General features: G+C 26.5%; 1 protein-coding gene across 1 annotated transcript; it reads right to left on the bottom strand.

Moving 5' to 3' along the window:
* Positions 1-129: 129 nt before the first annotated feature.
* On the bottom strand, positions 130-16972 carry LOC113363056. Its single transcript, XM_026605544.1, has 10 exons — positions 16923-16972; positions 13002-13024; positions 5287-5454; positions 4914-5049; positions 3925-4052; positions 3146-3271; positions 2586-2750; positions 1676-1837; positions 1174-1233; positions 130-262 (listed from the first exon to the last, which is right to left on the bottom strand). The coding sequence occupies exons 1-10, from the start codon at positions 16970-16972 to the stop codon at positions 144-146; spliced, it is 1137 nt and encodes a 378-aa protein (XP_026461329.1). The 3' UTR covers positions 130-143.
* Between the last annotated feature and the right edge of the window lie 2047 nt (positions 16973-19019).

Here is a 19019-nt window from a genome sequence, read left to right as displayed (position 1 = left end):
AAAAGAATTCGAAGATCATAGCACGTTATAAACTATATTTTAATTTGTACTTGTCGTTTCATCTTAATCTATTTCTATATTAGCATTATCATTATTAATATTAATAACAATAATAATGATTATTTTAGAGTTGTAAATTTGTACTAAACGCTATTCGCACAAGGCTGTTGTACATAGTCTAAGCAAAATCCTCGATTGTCAGTATCAGTCGGGGCTTCTGTAGCGTCCGTGTGGAACGCCAGACGGAATGGTCTCACGTTACCTTGAAAATGGATTCATTTTGATATGTTATTGTTTGATAGAACTGTAACTATCACCGTTATTAGGCAATTAGTGCAAGAAAATGGTGTAATATTTGTGCATATACTCCTGCTGCAATTTTTGTGCATCGTTGTATGACAAATAGTAAACCCAAATCGTTGCTATCACCACCAAACTTTTACATATTAGAATACATTCATCACCAATGATACGATTTTATTAAACATTAGTCCAATTTGTCCAACACTAAACCTTATTGTGCTTTTTAAAGCATACAATTGTGCAGAACTATAATTACAACCAGAACCACAAAATATGTTTCCAAGTGACACTAAAACCATCATCAGAAAATAAATCCAATAGAACAAAACCAAGTGCAAGTAGGATTTTACATTAAGGCAAATGTCCTAAGTGTAAATAATCAACTTAATCATTAAGAAACCAATGCCATTCAGAAAGATTAAGAATGACTTGAAATATGGAAGAGACATACTTAATAAGCAAATGGGATTTTTTTGCAAAAACATAAATATTTTCTTTGGAAAGTTAATAATCCAAAAATATTATTGCAAGCACCACCACAAAATGCATATCTATATTACACTAATATCATCATCAGCAAAAAAAATTAAATGAAAAGTATTTCTTTAATTTATTTATTATGGTATTTATTTATATCATTAATTATTTTAATTTTATTAATATTAAAAAAATGTAATTGTTAGTAACAGTTGTTAAAGAAGTTACATAAGATAAAATAATGATTTATGTAAATGTTCGACTTTATTGTATTAGTCACTGATAACGAATTTAATGTAAAATAGAAACAGTACGACCCAATATATATATATATATATATATATATATATATATATATATATATTTATAATTATTTATATAAAAATGACTTACTGAAGACAGTAGCAGGCGTCATGGAAATTTCAGCACTGAAAGTCCCTCCGCAAATACGATCTGCAACAAAAATTTGATATATAAGCTATATAATTTACAAACCATGTAATTTTATAATAATATAAAAGAAGTCAACTATATATTATTAATTAACTATATATTAATATTATAAATATAAAACAATAAAATAAAAATGATATATATTTATATAATATTAAATTGAGCAAGCAACAAAAATATTTTAGCACTGCAGTTATATTTTGTTGTAAATATCAAAAGTTTATTTTTTGAGATAGTTTACTGCAGACGACAGAAGTCTCCTTATTGATGTTCTAGAAGTAAATTTAAAGAGAAAACTTGAAGTAAAAAGTCATAAACCAAACATACTTACAAAATATTTTGTTTTAACTAAATAATCAATATATAAATTTTGATCAAATTTGTTGAATGGCTTAATATGTAGATAATTAATACTGAAAATTTTGTAAGTCCTTCCTCTTACCTTCACAAGTGGTAGCTGGTGGAGTCCTATCAGCATTGGCAGCACAATTTATAGAAAGCCAATCCGAAGAACAAGTGTTCGGTGAACCAGCTGCTCCTACCATGGCTTGAACCGCTTGATTACTATTTCCAGAGAGAGTGAATGCTCTTGATCGGTTGTTCACTAAATAAATAAAATTTTATAAATAGAATTTTATTGCTATACAAAATCTCAAACAAAATATAAATATGAATGACTAAAATATTTGGCAGTATATTTTTAGACTTTATGTTGTATCTTTCAGACTGTATTTAGCAGTATGATTTTCTGATGTTTAAAAATATTAATTTAATATCAATGTAAATGGTAATAAATGTTGCAAATTATTTAATTATGTACAAGTTTAACAAATATTCTATTAATAAGAAACAAAATTTACAACATTATTATACAATCTACAACATTGTCAGACAATCTCAATATTATGAGATGCTCCAAAACATTTTTAGGCATCTCATAACATTCTCAGATACTCCACAACATTACCAGACACTCCACAACATTACCAGACACTCCACAACATTCCCAGACACACCACAACATTCCCAGACACTCCACAACAATACCAAACACTGAACAACATTTTCAACCAATCTACAACACTTTCATACAATCTACAACATTCTCACATAATCTACAATACTCTCACACAAGTTACAATACTCTAAAAACAATCTACAACATTCTCAGACAATTTGCAATACTTTCAAACAATCTTCAAACACTCTCAGACGACTACAACATTATCAGACATAACATTTTCAAACAAATCCTTCTTTCACTTTAACTTTTTTTATTTAACTTCAATAAATGCTTTTCTCATATATTGCATAAGTTAACACAAATATTTTAAAATAATTATATTGTATACCTGTATCAGGACAAGCTGTATATTGTATACTGCAGAAATTCCTCTCACTCCGGACACACAAAGAATAATCTTGATTCGACAATTGCCTTCCATTCGTAGGATCATAGTTGAAGGATTTAATTTTACCAGAGACTCCGGTGTAATATTGTAGACAACCAGGATCAGCTTAAGAAAGAAGCAATGAGAAAAAAGTAAGCAAAACTTGTTATATAAATTGTAATTTTCAAAATATACATACACGTAAAGAATATTATTTTTATTTCATTAATCTTGAGACATTGTTGTAAGAGTTTTAATGGAAAAAGGAATTTGATTTAAATAGTAAAGTAGACAGTTTAACAAGAAGATGCTCTAATTTGATTTTAAAAGCTTATAATGTATATATTAGACAAATAATACTGACAAAAATATTATTTTTCTCCAGTTATTTTTATATAATTATTCATTTTTATTTATTTATAAGCAATCCATAATCAATAATAATTATTATTATTTCAGGATCTTGACAGTTAAATGTTTTATATGTAATAAGCTCTAATTTTTAAATAACTGTTATTTACCTCTATAAATAGTACTGCAAGGTATGTGTGTAACTTTTATCTTCCAAGTTCTAGGAGTCGAAGGGCCACTTGTAACCACAGTCAAAGTTACAGGATTTGTTGGACCCACTCCTGTATCGATATACACTAAAAAATGATAAATATATAAATAAAAAAGATAAAAATATAAATAAAATGGGTAAATAAAAGTATAAATATATAATAGATATTAATAGTATCTATTTTTTGTATAGAATTTCCAATTGTGCATTTTTTTTGCATGTATTAAATATATCTTATGTATTTTGAACCATAAGTTTAATATTAGTAAAATAATTGCTAAACTTAAACAAAAATAAATAATTTCTGGCATTTTTAACATCATAATGCTCTGAAAACTCTTTTCAATTCAAACTTGCAGTTGTAAATATGAGATGATAAAGTACATTGATTTTTTATATAGAGGAAGAGGTAGCATAGCTCTTTGTGGATCAGAGATATGGACTCTGAAAGAAGCTGACAAAAACTATCTGGAAAGTTTTGAAATGTGGTGCTAGAGGCAAATGGAGAAAATAAAGTGGACAAGTAACAAATGAAGAAGTCCTGATAAAAATATGCAAAGAACTCTCTTCTCACTGAACACAATAATTAAAAAAAAAAGACATTGGATCCAAGCCATTCTCCAAAAAGAGATCCTTCTACATGATGTCATGTCTTTATTACTTATTACTTACTTAACTACTATATTACAACATTACTTGTGATCCACGATACTTTAAAGTTAGTTAAAATTTTCTTACTATGGTCGCCATTACTGTTTCCACAAATGACTGGTGCAGGAGTACCACCACTAACCAGAAATCTGTCGGCAGTACAAACGTGACTTGCAGGATCTGGTCCTGCTATTGAAAAAGTCTCAAAATCCAACCTAAAAGGATAAAATATTATTATAATTAATATTCTGGACCAGTTCTGCAAAAAGAGTGCCTCCTGCATGACATCATCGAGAATGCAATAGAAAGGAATGACAGGAATATGAAGAAGAAGAATGCAGATGATTGACGACTTACTTGAGAAGGGAAAACAGGGAATTTTCTCAAGCAGGATCAGGAAGTATGGAAGCAAAAGTTTGGTAAGGAAAATACACAAAAAATGTGTAAAAAGGGGGAGGATAGTTGTAATGGAAATGAAAGACAATGAAGGGTAAAAGTAAGGGAATCATCTATTTGCGGTGGCTTTCACACCATGGACCTGTCTTTAGACTACCATTTGTTGAAAGGTTTTCAGACTATATCCAACGTTTTCAGACAAACTACAAAATATTTTCAGACTTGTAACATTTTCAGACAAAATAGAATATCTAAAGACAATGTACATAAACATTTTCAAACAATATACAAAATATTTACAGACAATTTAGTAAAAAAAATAAAACAATTTTCGCTTTGTCTTATTCTATTACCTCCCCCCTACTCGAGAATGTTGAATGCTTAACGCATCCCTTTTGGATGTCGCATTAGAAGTTTTGCTTCAATAAAATAAATTAATACACAAATGAGTTTTCAAGATCACAAAGGTGGGTCCAACAGTTTCGGAGATACAGTGCAAAGAGTGCAGAAAATAGAAATCAAGTTTTTGAGAAAACGGAGTATCCGATTTGAATTATCCAAAAAACATTCAATTTGTAATGATTGGGAGAATATCACAAATCTCTGTACTACAAATAGTGCTACTGGCTAAAATAAATAACATAATTAACCTAATAATTAATTAATTTAATTTTATTTACCTAATTTGGCACACATCAGGTCCTAGTTTTGGAACTGTAATTTGGCAACTTCCAGTACTGTCTGTTGGATTTGGATGATTTGGATTTACAAAATACGTGCCATTTTGTAAAACACTTGCGCCACATGTTGCCATAACTAGAAAAACAATATTTTGGTCATTTAAAGGTTACAACTGGAGTAACAAGTATACGAGCCACTAAAATGAACACAATCGGGATGGTACTTTTTTTTTATAATTTTAATCATAACTTCTAAACTATTCGTGCAAATAAAGAACTTTCTTAGAAAAATTGATAGCCAATAAAGTTCCTAATAACTTTCTCTTAGACTATAAAACCCTAAGACCCTTATTTATCAACATTTTCTACTCACATACGCAACAGATTCCGTATCCTGCAGCGCAAGGTCCGGCTGCCGTTCCACCTCTCAGTGCACAATCTGGTGCAGCAGGAAGACAAGTTCCAGTTTCAGTTCCACCTCCTGTTGCACTTGCACAAGCTCCAGCTTGGTCCCAGGAGACGACAGTGAATAAAGATAAAACTAAAAAGATACTTAGATAATGATAAAAGATAAGCTGTTGGTGTGTTGTGCAGTTCATCAGTATGTTCAACAGCATATTTGTTGTAACTTCTAAACTATTTGTCGTAGATGCATGCAATATTTTGCAAATTTATTTAAAATAAAATTATTTTTAATATTGTCTAATGTTATGATGCTCTACAGCAACTCCGTGTACTTGAAAATTGATTTTACAAAAAAATAATAACTGGATGCGCTCAGGACTAGTATCGATGCACTTTACTGATGATAAAAGATAATCAAGGTATGTTGTGCAGTTCACTAGTATGTTTAACAGTGTATTTGTTGTAACTTCTAAACTATTTGTCGTGTTATATAATGTTATGATGCTCTACAGTAACTCGGTATACTTGAAAATTGATTTTAAATAGCTGTAGGCGCTCAAGTCTAGTGTCGATGCAGTTTATTTATTATATCTTTTGTAACTTTTAGATCATTCGATCAATATGGATTGTGTATTAGAAAAAATTGTTCAAAATTGAATTGTTTACTAATGTTTCTAACAATAAAAGTCTCTAGAACAACTCGTTATACTTTAAAAATGTATTTGAAAATGGACAATTAAGTAATCTAACCAAGTCCAGTGTTGAATGGCAACTAATTTACGTACATTTAATTATTGTATCTTTTGTAACTTTTAAACCATTCGATTAATATGAATGATGTATTCAGGAGATAAGTTTATAACTAAATTATAAACAATATAAATATTGAAAATTTTAATGATAATAATAATTTCTTATATTAAACGTCTCTAGAACAAGTAAGTCTACTCTATAAAGGCGATTTAGAATAATTGATTTTGATTTGTTTTATTTTTAATACACTGTTAATAATATTCATTGCCTATTAAAAATTACTTAAAGGATTTTATTTTTTCAAAAAGTATTTTGTAGCTAAAAGTCCATTTCATAACATTTAATATCTTAACCTTCTTATATTTTTAAAAACAAAATCTCGACAGCAATCCTATTGTCTACTCTAAAATTATTTATTTAGATTTACTTCTTAAATTTTTGAAACGTGCACATGCTATTTAAAAAGTGTATAACTCGAGAACTGCTTAACGGATTTTCAATTTTAAAAAATATTTTATTGCTAAAAGTCCAATTTACAACATCTTCTAACATATATTTTACGTATACATAAAATCCAAAAAGTTACAATACTTCCAAAATTGGACTTGAAATGGATTGAAATTGATCAATATCAAAAGTGCACACTCTGTTAAAAAATGCATATCTCGAAAACCGCTGAACGGATTTTTAATTTTGAAAAAGCATTTCATAGCTAAAAGTCCAATTTACAACATTTTCTAACACATATTTCATGTATATATAAAACCAAAAAAGTTACAAAATTACAAAATTGGACTTGGAATGAATTGATTTTGATCTACATCAAAAGTGCATACGCTGTTAAAAAAATTATATCTCGAGAACTACTTAACGGATTTTGATTTTTAAGACAGCATTTTATAGCTAAAAGTCCTATCTACATTATCTTCTAATATATAATACACCTATATATAAAACCAAAAAAGATAAAAATATTCCAAAATTGGACTTACATCGACCAAATCTCGATTTTCCAATTCCTCCTAAACTGATGCCTTCTGTACAAGTGAAGTAAAACAACAATAACAAACATAAATTTAAAACTTGCGACATTTTAGAAAAAAAAAAAAATTAAGTCACTTATGATAACATAATATTATTGTAATTAATTATTTAATGTACTGATTTTTAATTGGTGATTATTTTTTTAAATTATAGTAATTATTTATTTATTTATATATAGAGTTGTAGGAATGAACCTCGAATGTGAACTGGGAGTAAACTTTTTGTTTACAATTATTATATAGGTATAGTTTTCTCTTTTTTTCTATGAAGCAGAACTCTCTTTCTACATACACCTACACTAGATTTTAGAGTATATCGAGTAGATCTAGAGTCATTTGTAGTGGGATTTGAGCGAGTGAAAATGTAAATTTTTTTTGAAACTGATGAAAAATCATGGACTTTTTCATGACTTTTTCACGGACTTTTCCATGACTTTTTCACGAGATCGAAGTGAGTGAAAAATGTTAATATTTTCTAAGTGCCATAATTTTCCAGATCTAGAGTAAATATTTAGTTTATTAAATTAAAGTTTGTCTAATACATCATTCATACATACTAATCGAATGGTTCAGAAGTTACAAGAGATATAGTAAATAAATGCAAATAAATGATTTGCAAGTAAATTCACTAAGTATCAAGCATCAATTTTTTTTTAAAGTATACAGAGTTGCTGTATGGCTTTCTGATATAGGACACTATTATAGATTATTCAATTTTCTACTAATTTTTTCATACACGATTCATATTAATCGAATGGTTTAGAAGTTACAGGAGATATAGTAAATATATGTATTAACGCTTTGCAAGTTCGAAATGCTATTTTAAAGTATACCGAGTTGTTTTAGAGTATTATTGTAAGACAATGTTGTAGATTATTTAAATTTGTACAAATTTCCCTTGAACATCATTTAAATTAATCGAATGGTTCAAAAATTACAAGAGATATAATACATAAATTCATAATAAATGAATCTATGGATATTATTAAATAGGTACCTACCACACATACAATATATAATTTTTTTTATCCTTCAAGGTAGTCTATAAATAATAAATATAACAGTTAAATCCTTGTTACAGTTATTTTTATTATTTATAAAATATTCCAAATACATTGTACTTTAAACACAATTACTTAAACATAAAAAAATACTGTTGCTTTCACAATTTTTCACTGTCACTTTCCATTGTCGATTATTCATATTGTTTATTAAAACGTTTTTCTACAGGTGAATTTCCACCTTTGTTGTTATTATTATTTATTTTAAAATGTATATAATTATGTTAAAAGTGCGTTTTGGTCTGATTGTCGCGAAGAATAAACTTTTAACACGTCTCGGAGCGATTTTGTAAATGAAAGTTTTCAAAACGAGCGTAAAAATTGTAGTTTTCACACAATTAACGAAAAAAATAATTCAATAACACACCATGGTGTTATTTTTGACATATGTAAAAAATAATATTTGAAGGTAATATTAGCCGTTTGTAGTATTTCTAGTACAAAAACTATATATTTTACCATTGCGACTTGATTCATACATTTATTTATTATATTTCTTGTAACTTATAACCTATTCGATTAACATAAATAATATATTTGGTGAATAAGTACAAAATTAAATTGCCTACGATATTGTCTAACATTATTATGTTCTTCCAAACTTCCAAACCATTCGATTAATATGAATGGTGTATTTGGACAATACGTATAAATACTCAAGTGCATATCTTTAATTTTCTTTAAATAACTTATAACTAAATTCTGAATATTAATAATAAATAATGGGACGTACTACCCTAAGGCAGGTCCATGAGTTAAACTCCAACACGATTCTGGGGAAAATAGTATGAGAGATTTTTCATTGCCATTTCACACCGAAGTGCTCGAAATAAGCTATTTTTAATTGAAAACATATTTTTGATCTATATTTTTAGGTACAAATAGACATACCTGCTGCATGATGTCATTTTCATGAACTCACGACATCATCCACAGAAGTCTTAATCATCACACCATGCAACACCTCAGTTTTAAAATAACAAAAATTAATTTAAAGCTATTAATGTTAATTAAGAAGTTGGCAATTATCAAATAAATAAAATTAAATAGGTACATAAATTAAAAAACACATTTGTTTTACATAAACATGTTTGCCATCTACGTTTAAAAGTATGAAACAAAACTGGGACTTGGTTAGATGGCCTTACTGTTTATAATGTTATTCATTTTATCATTCATTCTCTTATTCACTTCCTCCTTCATTCGTTCTCTTGTTCACTCGCTCATTCGCTCACGCATTCATTCTTTCTCTTATTCACTCCTTCATTCGTTCGCTATCTTATTCTCTCCCTCATTTATACACTCTATCACTCAGTCATTCGTTCACTCACCTATTCTTTGTCTTACTCACTCACTCATTCAATCATTCAATCATTAATTCATTTATTTATAAAAAAGTAAAAAATCAATTATTTCTATCATTCATTTTTAGGATTATTATTTATTTTTTATATTCATTTAATAATTTATTCGTTCATTCGTTACTTTTTTAATATATTCATTTATTTTTGCATTTATTCTACTATTCATTCATTCCTCGTTTATTTGTTTACACATTTAATTTTTTTTTAATAACTACTTTTAGTTATTCATTCACTTATTTTCTTTATTGATAAAATAATATAAATATAAAATAATTTGTTAACTCAATCATTTCTATTATTCATTTTTAGGATTATTATTTATTTTTTATATTCATTTTATAATTTATTCGTTCATTCGTTACTTTTTTAACATATTCATTACTTTTTGCATTTATTCTACTATTCATTCATTCCTCGTTTATTTGTTTACACATTTAATTTTTTTTAATAACTACTTTTAGTTATTCATTCACTTATTTTCTTTATTGATAAAATAATATAAATATAAAATAATTTGTTAACTCAATCATTTCTATCATTCATTTTTAAGATTATTATTTATTTTTTATATTCATTTTATAATTTATTCGTTCATTCGTTACTTTTTTAACATATTCATTACTTTTTGCATTTATTCTACTATTCATCCATTCCTCGTTTATTTATTTACACATTTAATTTTTTTAATAACTACTTTTAGTTATTCATTCACTTATTTTCTTTAATAATAAAATAATATAAATATAAAATAATTTGTAAACTCAATCATTTCTATCATTCATTTTTAGGATTATTATTTATTTTTTATATTCATTTAAAAATTTAATCATTCATTCGTTACTTTTTTAACATATTCATTTATTTTTGCATTTATTCTACTATTCATTCATTCCTCGTTTATTTGTTTACACATTTAATTTTTTTTAATAACTACTTTTAGTTATTCATTCACTTATTTTCTTTATTGATAAAATAATATAAATATAAAATAATTTGTTAACTCAATCATTTCTATCATTCATTTTTAAGATTATTATTTATTTTTTATATTCATTTTATAATTTATTCGTTCATTCGTTACTTTTTTAACATATTCATTACTTTTTGCATTTATTCTACTATTCATCCATTCCTCGTTTATTTATTTACACATTTAATTTTTTTAATAACTACTTTTAGTTATTCATTCACTTATTTTCTTTAATAATAAAATAATATAAATATAAAATAATTTGTAAACTCAATCATTTCTATCATTCATTTTTAGGATTATTATTTATTTTTTATATTCATTTAAAAATTTAATCATTCATTCGTTACTTTTTTAACATATTCATTTATTTTTGCATTTATTCTACTATTGATTCATTCATCGTTTATTTTTATAGACATCTAACATTTATTTTTTCAATTTTATTTATTTAATAATTTATTCACTTACTTATTATTTTACTTTTTTATTTACTAATCTATTTGTGTGTTTATATTCTTATCTATTTGTCTATTTATTCATTCATTTATTTATTTATTTATTCATAGGTCTCTTTAATTATTTATTTATTTGTTTTATATATTTACTTGTTAATTTATTTACTTCATTTCTTCGTTCATTCATTTCATTTGTCTGTTCATTTATTTGTCTATTTATTTTTGCATTTATTTATTTACTTTTTGATTTATTTATATAATTATTTATTAATTGATTCATTCATTTAGTTATTTAGTCATACCATTTATTTATCAATTAATCATTCATTCGATTATATATGTACAGTAAAGTCTCATGAAGACGATTTACAAGGGATCAAACCAAAAATACGTCTTAAACAAAATAGCGTATTATGCGGGATAGAACCATTATATTTCTGTGCAGAGTATTTCTGCGTATTATGCGAGAAATTGTACTGTGTATTATCGTCTTATCGGACTTCTACTGTTTTTATACAACTATGGGTGCATTCGGCTTGGACGCTTACGCGCTGTGAGCGCTCACGCTTATAAGCACGAATTTTTAGCGTTCGACTTGACCAATAAGCGCTCAGAATCGATAACTAAATTCCGTTCGTTTTGGAAACTGTGAGCGTCAATAAGCATCAAAATGGCGGCAACTAGCGGTAACGGTATTTGTGTAAATTTTATTACTTTCTGGATCATTCAGCGGGATTATAAACAATTTAACAATTAATAAATAAATGAAATTTGGTTAGCTTATGCTTAATTAATAGTAATATTAAAATTAAAATTTAAAATTATTTAAAATTAATTAAATTTAAAATTAATTAATATCAATATTAATATTATAAAATAAATGTGATATACAACTTGGCATTTTTGCGGGATTATAAAGAATTTAACAATTAATAAATAAATGAAATTAGGTTAGCTTATGCTTAATTAATAGTAATATTAAAATTAAAATTTAAAATTATTTAAAATTAACTAAATTTAAAATTAATTAATATCAATATTAATATTAAAAAATAATTGTGATCTACAGCTTGCCATTTTTGCGGAATTATAAAGAATTTGACAATTAATAAATGAATGAAATGACAGATAGTAAAAACAACTGACGCTCACGCTCACGCTGCCCTACCTCTGTGGCGTGAGCACGTCTGAGCGCAAAATATGTGCTACGAGCATCCTACGATGATGCTACGAGCGTGCTTATGCGACACTCACAGCGCCAAGTCGAACGATGAAAGCGCGCTCACGGCGCGCTCACAGCGCGTAAGCGTCCAAGTCGAATGCACCCTATATATTACATATATGGAATATGATCAGATATAGATTATCCCTGTACTTTTTCGTCCTTTTTCCTTAATTTTTCTGCGAATAACAATATATAATTATTGTTTAAAAATTACAACCTTTGTATTTCTGTATCGAACGCGAATACGTGACTTACGCAATTTCAAAACTTGTCATTTCTTTTTTCAAACAGGGATAACAAACCTTTTATAAATATAAAAATTATTTAAAAAAATGTGTTTAAATAAAATACTGAAGTTTTGACTTCAAGAATATTTTCAACTATATAAATAACAAATAATTGTGAATTGAAATTTACGTGGAAAACAAACATCTATACATAATTAAAAACTATCTATACGATTTAGATAATTAATAAGATAATAAAGGTTTGATATTTAGAAACAATACCAGATAAATTGTATAAATTGTACCTATAAATGATATAATAATATTAATATAAAGCTGTAAGTTTAGTAGGAATTCATGTTATTAAAATTTATACTTATTGTTAAAATCTCTATAAAATATCTGATAATTTCATGCGCATATGATCATTTTTGACCACCAAATGGCATTTTTTTTACTTTTTTTAGAAGATCTCCGAAACCGCTAGATCTGCCTTCATGAAAATTTGATCAATTCTTCATCTTGTCAATGTTTTTTGAATTATTAAAATCGGACGCTCCGTTCTCTTAAAAACTGAGTTACCTTTTTTGGCACTTTTTGCCCCGTATCTTTGGAACGGCTAGACCTGCCTCCGCCAAAAACTAATCAGCACGACTCCTTAGCAATACGAATCGAATTGTATAAATTGTACCTATAAATGATATAATAATATTAATATAAAGCTGTAAGTTTAGTAGGAATTCATGTTATTAAAATTTGGTCTTAGATATTTATAATCTGGAGCAAAGTTTTAGATAATTTATCTACCTACAATTTTCTCAAAGAATACTCTGTAATTTTTGCCATAAATTTTCTATTAAAAACAAAATATTAAAATTATGTTAGTCAATTTATGTTGAATTGCTTGAAAATAGAATTGTAGGTATACTAGGTATTCGTGGTATGAAAATGTCGATCAGATAATTATAATTTTAAGCAATCTCTTAGATAAATTATCAATGTAAACATAAGATTCTAGGTAATAATACTATCAATAGATACAAAAATCTATTTAAATTTTATTTTGAATTTTTCTAGTTATAAATAAAATCAATCTATTTTTTATATTTATTATTATTATTTTGTCCGCCCTTTTATGTTGCCAACATCTGTCCTGGCAGGACTTCATATGTATCTTCGTATAATAAAAAATAAGATGAAATAAAAATGAAAAAGTTATCTTATGAATGGTAGCCTGAATGGATCAAGGTATGTCATTCAGTATTGGAAAGGAAAAGGTAAAACAAAAGCATTTTTGTACCTTTTTAACAACCTGAACCTGTATATATATATATATATATATATATATATATATATATATATTTTGTATGTATGTATGTATATATATGTATATTACTTATTTACATGTATGTTTGTATGTATGTGCATATGTATATGTGTATACATGTAATTATATATACGTATATATGCATGTATGCATATGTATATATATGTATATATGTATATATATATATATATATATATATATTTGTGAGCATTTATGTACTTATGTATATATATGTATTGTGTGTGTATATATATGTATATATATATGTATGTATATATATGTATATATATATGTGTGTATATATGTGTATATACATGTTTATGCGTATATGTATGTGTATACGTGTATAGCTATAGTTACATAGATAGGTATGAGTATATGTATGGTTCATACATGTACATGTACGTCGTTGTAAATATGCATGCACGTTGCATATATGTATATACGTATATTTATATGTGTATAGTCTTACATGTATATGTGTACATATATAGGTATATATTGTTGTATCTGTATATGTATATGTGTATTATATGTTTGTATGTGTGTGTATATGGATATATGCATGTATATATATATGTATATATATATATGTATATGTGTGTATATATGAGGTTTATATGAGTGTACTTAAATATTTTTGCCTATACTTTTTAATTATTTATTTAATTCTAGTCTCTACTACCTTTCCTATCTTTTATATTTGGTTTGTTGTTAAGTGTTGCTGTTTGTTAATTTTTTCTTATTGTATAGTTACTTTACCAATCCACATATATTATAATTACCTAGATATGCTAATTTTCATACTGTTTTTAGATCCACTGATGATGACATTAAATTGAATGTCGAAACGTTTGGAAATAAAGATTATTTTATAAATCTTTGGCTTTTCTTTGTTTGATGTATCGCCCTCAAGAACTCACTCATATATATATATATATATATATATATATATATATATATATATATATATATATATAAACACAAGTGAGTGAGCAAATATTAATAAAAAATCATTTCTTTTATTAATCATAAAAAGCTTTGAACAAAAATCTAATAATAATAAGGTAAGAATCTAAAAAGATTCTGGAAAGAGTTTAATCAAATATTAGAGATGAATGTAGTAGGAATCTTATAAGAATCTTTTATGAACCTTATCAGAATTTGGTAAGAATCTTATGAAAAACTAGTATGAACCCAATAAGGATCTAGACAGAATTTGGTACGAATATAATAAGATTTTAATATCATTCGAACAAGATTTTAGTCAGAATCTAATAAAATTCTAAATATAGTAAGAATATAATAAGAATATTTTATGAACCTTATGAAAAACTAGTACGGAAAAGATTCCGGTAAAAATCGAAAAATATGTAATAATGTAATAAGAGTCTGGTAACATTCAAATAAGATTCAAGTAAGAACCTAATAAGATTTTGGCTAGAATATAGTATTAATAAGAATCTTCTATGAACCTTTTATGAGAATTTGGCAAGAATCTTATGAAAAACTACTACTAACCTAATCTAGTCAGAATCTGAAATAATTCTTGTAAAAACTAATAGAAATCTAATGAAAATTTAGTTAGAAATGTAATAAAAGTCTTCTAATTCAAAAAAGAACCTCGTAAGATTTAATAAGATTTTGGCGAAAATATAGAATATTGGCGAGAAACTTATAAAAATGTTTTATGAACCTTATGAATAGAGGGTAAGAATCTTATAAAAATTTAGTTAGAATGCAATAAGAGTCTGATAAGAATGTAATAAGATTTTAACATTGAAAACAAGATCATTTCAAGGTTCTGAGTCAGAATCTGAAACGATCCCGAAAAATTTGATGATAATCTAATAAGTATTTAATTATAATATAACAAGATAGTAATAAGTAAGAATATAATAAAATTGTTTCTGGTAAAAATATAATAAAAATCTAATAAGAATTCAGCCAGAATCTGAAACGATTTTGGTAAAAATCTGATAGATAATCTAATGAGAATTTAGTTAAAATGTAATAATGAACCTTATAAGAATTTCGTAAGAATCTTATACAGACAGACCTAATAAAAATCTAGTCAGAATCTGAAATGATTCCGGTAAAAAATCTGATGGAAACAAGTATTTAGTTAGATAGTTAGTAGGTTAGAATAAAAATAATGTAAGAATATAATAGATATTTCTTCGTGAATATAGTAGGAATTTATAAGAATCTTTTAAAAACCTTATAGAATCTAATAAGATTTTAATAATTTCCAGGTAATTTTCAATAAGATTCAGGTAAGAATGGAATTAGATTTTGGAGAATAACATTCTTGTACGGTATAGATTAAAATCGCAAATAAAGTAATAGTTTCTGCTGAGAAATCATAACTCAAAAGATATTAGTTTAGAAAAAAATCACACACACACACGCACACACACGTATATATATATATATATATATATATATCTTGTATAAAATGTTTTTTATATTTTTCTTTAGGTTTCTTGATATAATTACAATCTTAGTTTTCATCACGTACCGGAGTTACGCGTCACGTTCAGAACATTCAGAATTTTTATTTCTACACTTATATATTATTATATATTATTTATAACAATATATACTACACGTATATATATATATATATATATATATATAATATATGTATATATATATATATATATATTCCAAGGTTCCGTACTAATGCAATTCAACGCAAGTTTTCATAAACAATGCATTTTTAATGTGTTGACTTTTTTTTAATTTTCTATAGTCATTTTTGAGTATACCGAGTTGTTCAAAGCTCTTGTGATGTCAGAGAAAGTTATAAATAATTTAATTTTCAACAAATTTGTCTCAATTATCATTTATATTAATCAAATGGTTCAAAAGTTACAAGTGATGTAATAAATAAATACTCGAATCTTTTATGGATCAATTAACGATGGGCGTTGCTATCAGCAAAATTATAGCTTATAAAATGAGGCAGTATTAAATAATATTTTAGGTTGGTAAAATTTGTCAACAACATCATATATACTAAAAGAACTCTTCAAAAGTTACAATAGATTTAGTCAATAAATGCATTTTGTTCCATTGGTTCAGTTGGTTGCACTATAAATAGTACACCGGGTTAAATAAATTGGTTCAAGTTATAAATACTACAAAAAGTTTACTTGTTTTAATATATTGACCATAACAATAGCTTTCGCTTGTTTCTGGAGACCTCTAAATCCCGCTCCATGATCTATTTCGGTGCCAACCTAAAAATAGATCATCCAAGTGAAGGAATGGAGATATTTTTGGACGTCAAACTTTGGCAATTAGTCTCTTTCTCTTCGGCTATAATTAGAGGACGCCAATTAGTGGCAGAAAGAAAAACTTCAAAAGATTCCTTCTTCGTCCCTTATCATCTCCTGGTCTTCTCCAAGGAGCACCAGGAGGACGAAGAAGGATAAAAGAGGTTGTCACATGGTGAAGGATGATGATGGTAAATCCAGGAGGAGGATGGAGTGGCGTTGAGGCGTGAAAGGACTCGAAGAGATTTCTTAAAAAGGACAAAAATGTTGGCAAATCGTAAATCAGTTGTGGTGCATTTATATGTAATATCTCTTGTGTTGATTAATATAAATGATATATTACAGCAACCCTTGTTCGATCTATAAAAAATTGACTTGGTCAGAAGTACATTTATGTATTATCTTTTAGATAACTTTTAAAATATTTATAAAAAGTAGAAAATAGAAAAATCGAAAATATCGCCTAATATTCAAAATCTCTAAAAAACATAAATCGCAGGGGTTCAAATATAACTTTGCATTATTCATATACTTGTACGCATGGATAGAAGTGCATTTATGCATACAATTGTTCATAACTTTTGAAATAATAGTGCAAATTTAATACAGTCTTTGGGAAATTAACTTTTGAAATAATAGTGCAAATTTAATACAGTCTTTGGGAAATTATATATATACATATATATATATATATAAAGATCTTTTTCTTAAAGGCGATTCAGTATATAATTACATTCGTCGGTATTGCTCGATGCTTCTATATAATTACAGACATCATTTTGTTGTGTATTTCGGATTCTTAAAAAGATCTATCATTAAATTACAAGTATAGAATTATATATACTGTACTCTTTTATATATATTATATATATATATATATATATATATATCCATGCGAAAGCACAACAACTTCATAAATTTATCTACAATTCCATAGTGCACTTTTGTAATCAATTAAATATTACAATTAAAGTGAAGCACTTGCATAAATATTGTTTTAGAAGAAACTTATAAAATTGTCCATAAACTTGCCATATACAGTTTTAATTTAATTGCGAATTTAATAAAAATTCGCAATTTTCTGAGATATTGAAGGCTGAACATTACAAATAGTATTTTATCTAATAGTCTCTAAGAATTAGCTTCCGTATTTATCTATTTATCTATCTCTCTGTATATTAAAGATGAAGCTAAATCGCTGTCAAATTATCTACTTAGCACCTTTTTCTCTTTGAATACCAGGAATTCCTATTTGTCCAAAAAAGGTTCTTGTTTTAATTCTCATGTGAAAATTATTTCGATACGGGACCGTCATGACTTTACACAAATTTTAATTCTATACCTCGGCGCTAAAATTATAAAAGATATTCGAACATGTATATATTATATATATATATATATATATATATATATATGTATATAAATGTATATATCTTCATTTATAAATGTTTTCTGGCGCCAGGAGCAAGCATTCAATAATTTTTCGAACAAAAGAGATCTCCTCAAGAATTATTTCTCTTCGACGAATTCTTTGTTCGTTAATAAGATGTAAGATTTTTATTCAATTCTGACAGATTGTAAAAAAGAATAAATATAAAGAGAAGGAAATAGTTAATAATTTATATACATCAGAACCCCGTTAAGACGATCATGCTTAACACGATTTCTCACGTATGACCTTGAAATAGACTTTGAATTATATTGTTTCTGCTTTCTCGCTTAAGACGCTTTTTAAATTAAAAATGAGACATTGAACTTGTTTGCCCCTGGCCGTCCCATTTTACCCCGCCTACGGGGTAAAAAGAACCCAGTGGCAAATTTTTAAAAAACACATTTCACCAATGATGAATTTGCTGAGAGTTTTACTGAACATAGTCAGATAGTTGTTTGCTTGATATCAGTTATTTTGTCGTGATATAATTGTGTTGGTTTTCACTATGTAATAGCTCAAAGTCAAATTGGACCTTTGTACCCCGCATTACCCTAGGTATC

Source organism: Ctenocephalides felis, unplaced genomic scaffold (genome assembly GCF_003426905.1).
Source record: "Ctenocephalides felis isolate EL2017-DRISC unplaced genomic scaffold, ASM342690v1 CF-g0.4_SCAFFOLD_00845, whole genome shotgun sequence".
Lineage (NCBI taxonomy): Eukaryota > Metazoa > Arthropoda > Insecta > Siphonaptera > Pulicidae > Ctenocephalides > Ctenocephalides felis.
Note: the sequence above shows the minus strand (reverse complement) of the source record. Positions and strands in the feature narration are given on the sequence as shown.

Coding starts and splice junctions, on each gene's coding strand:
- LOC113363056 (XM_026605544.1), bottom strand. CDS start 16,972: ATGGAGCGGGATTTAGAGGTCTCCAGAAACAAGCGAAAGCTATTGTTA. Junction 2,751..3,145: donor TTGCAGTACTATTTATAGAG/GTAAATAACAGT, acceptor TTCTTTCTTAAG/CTGATCCTGGTTGTCTACAA. Junction 1,838..2,585: donor TACAGCTTGTCCTGATACAG/GTATACAATATA, acceptor TTATTTATTTAG/TGAACAACCGATCAAGAGCA.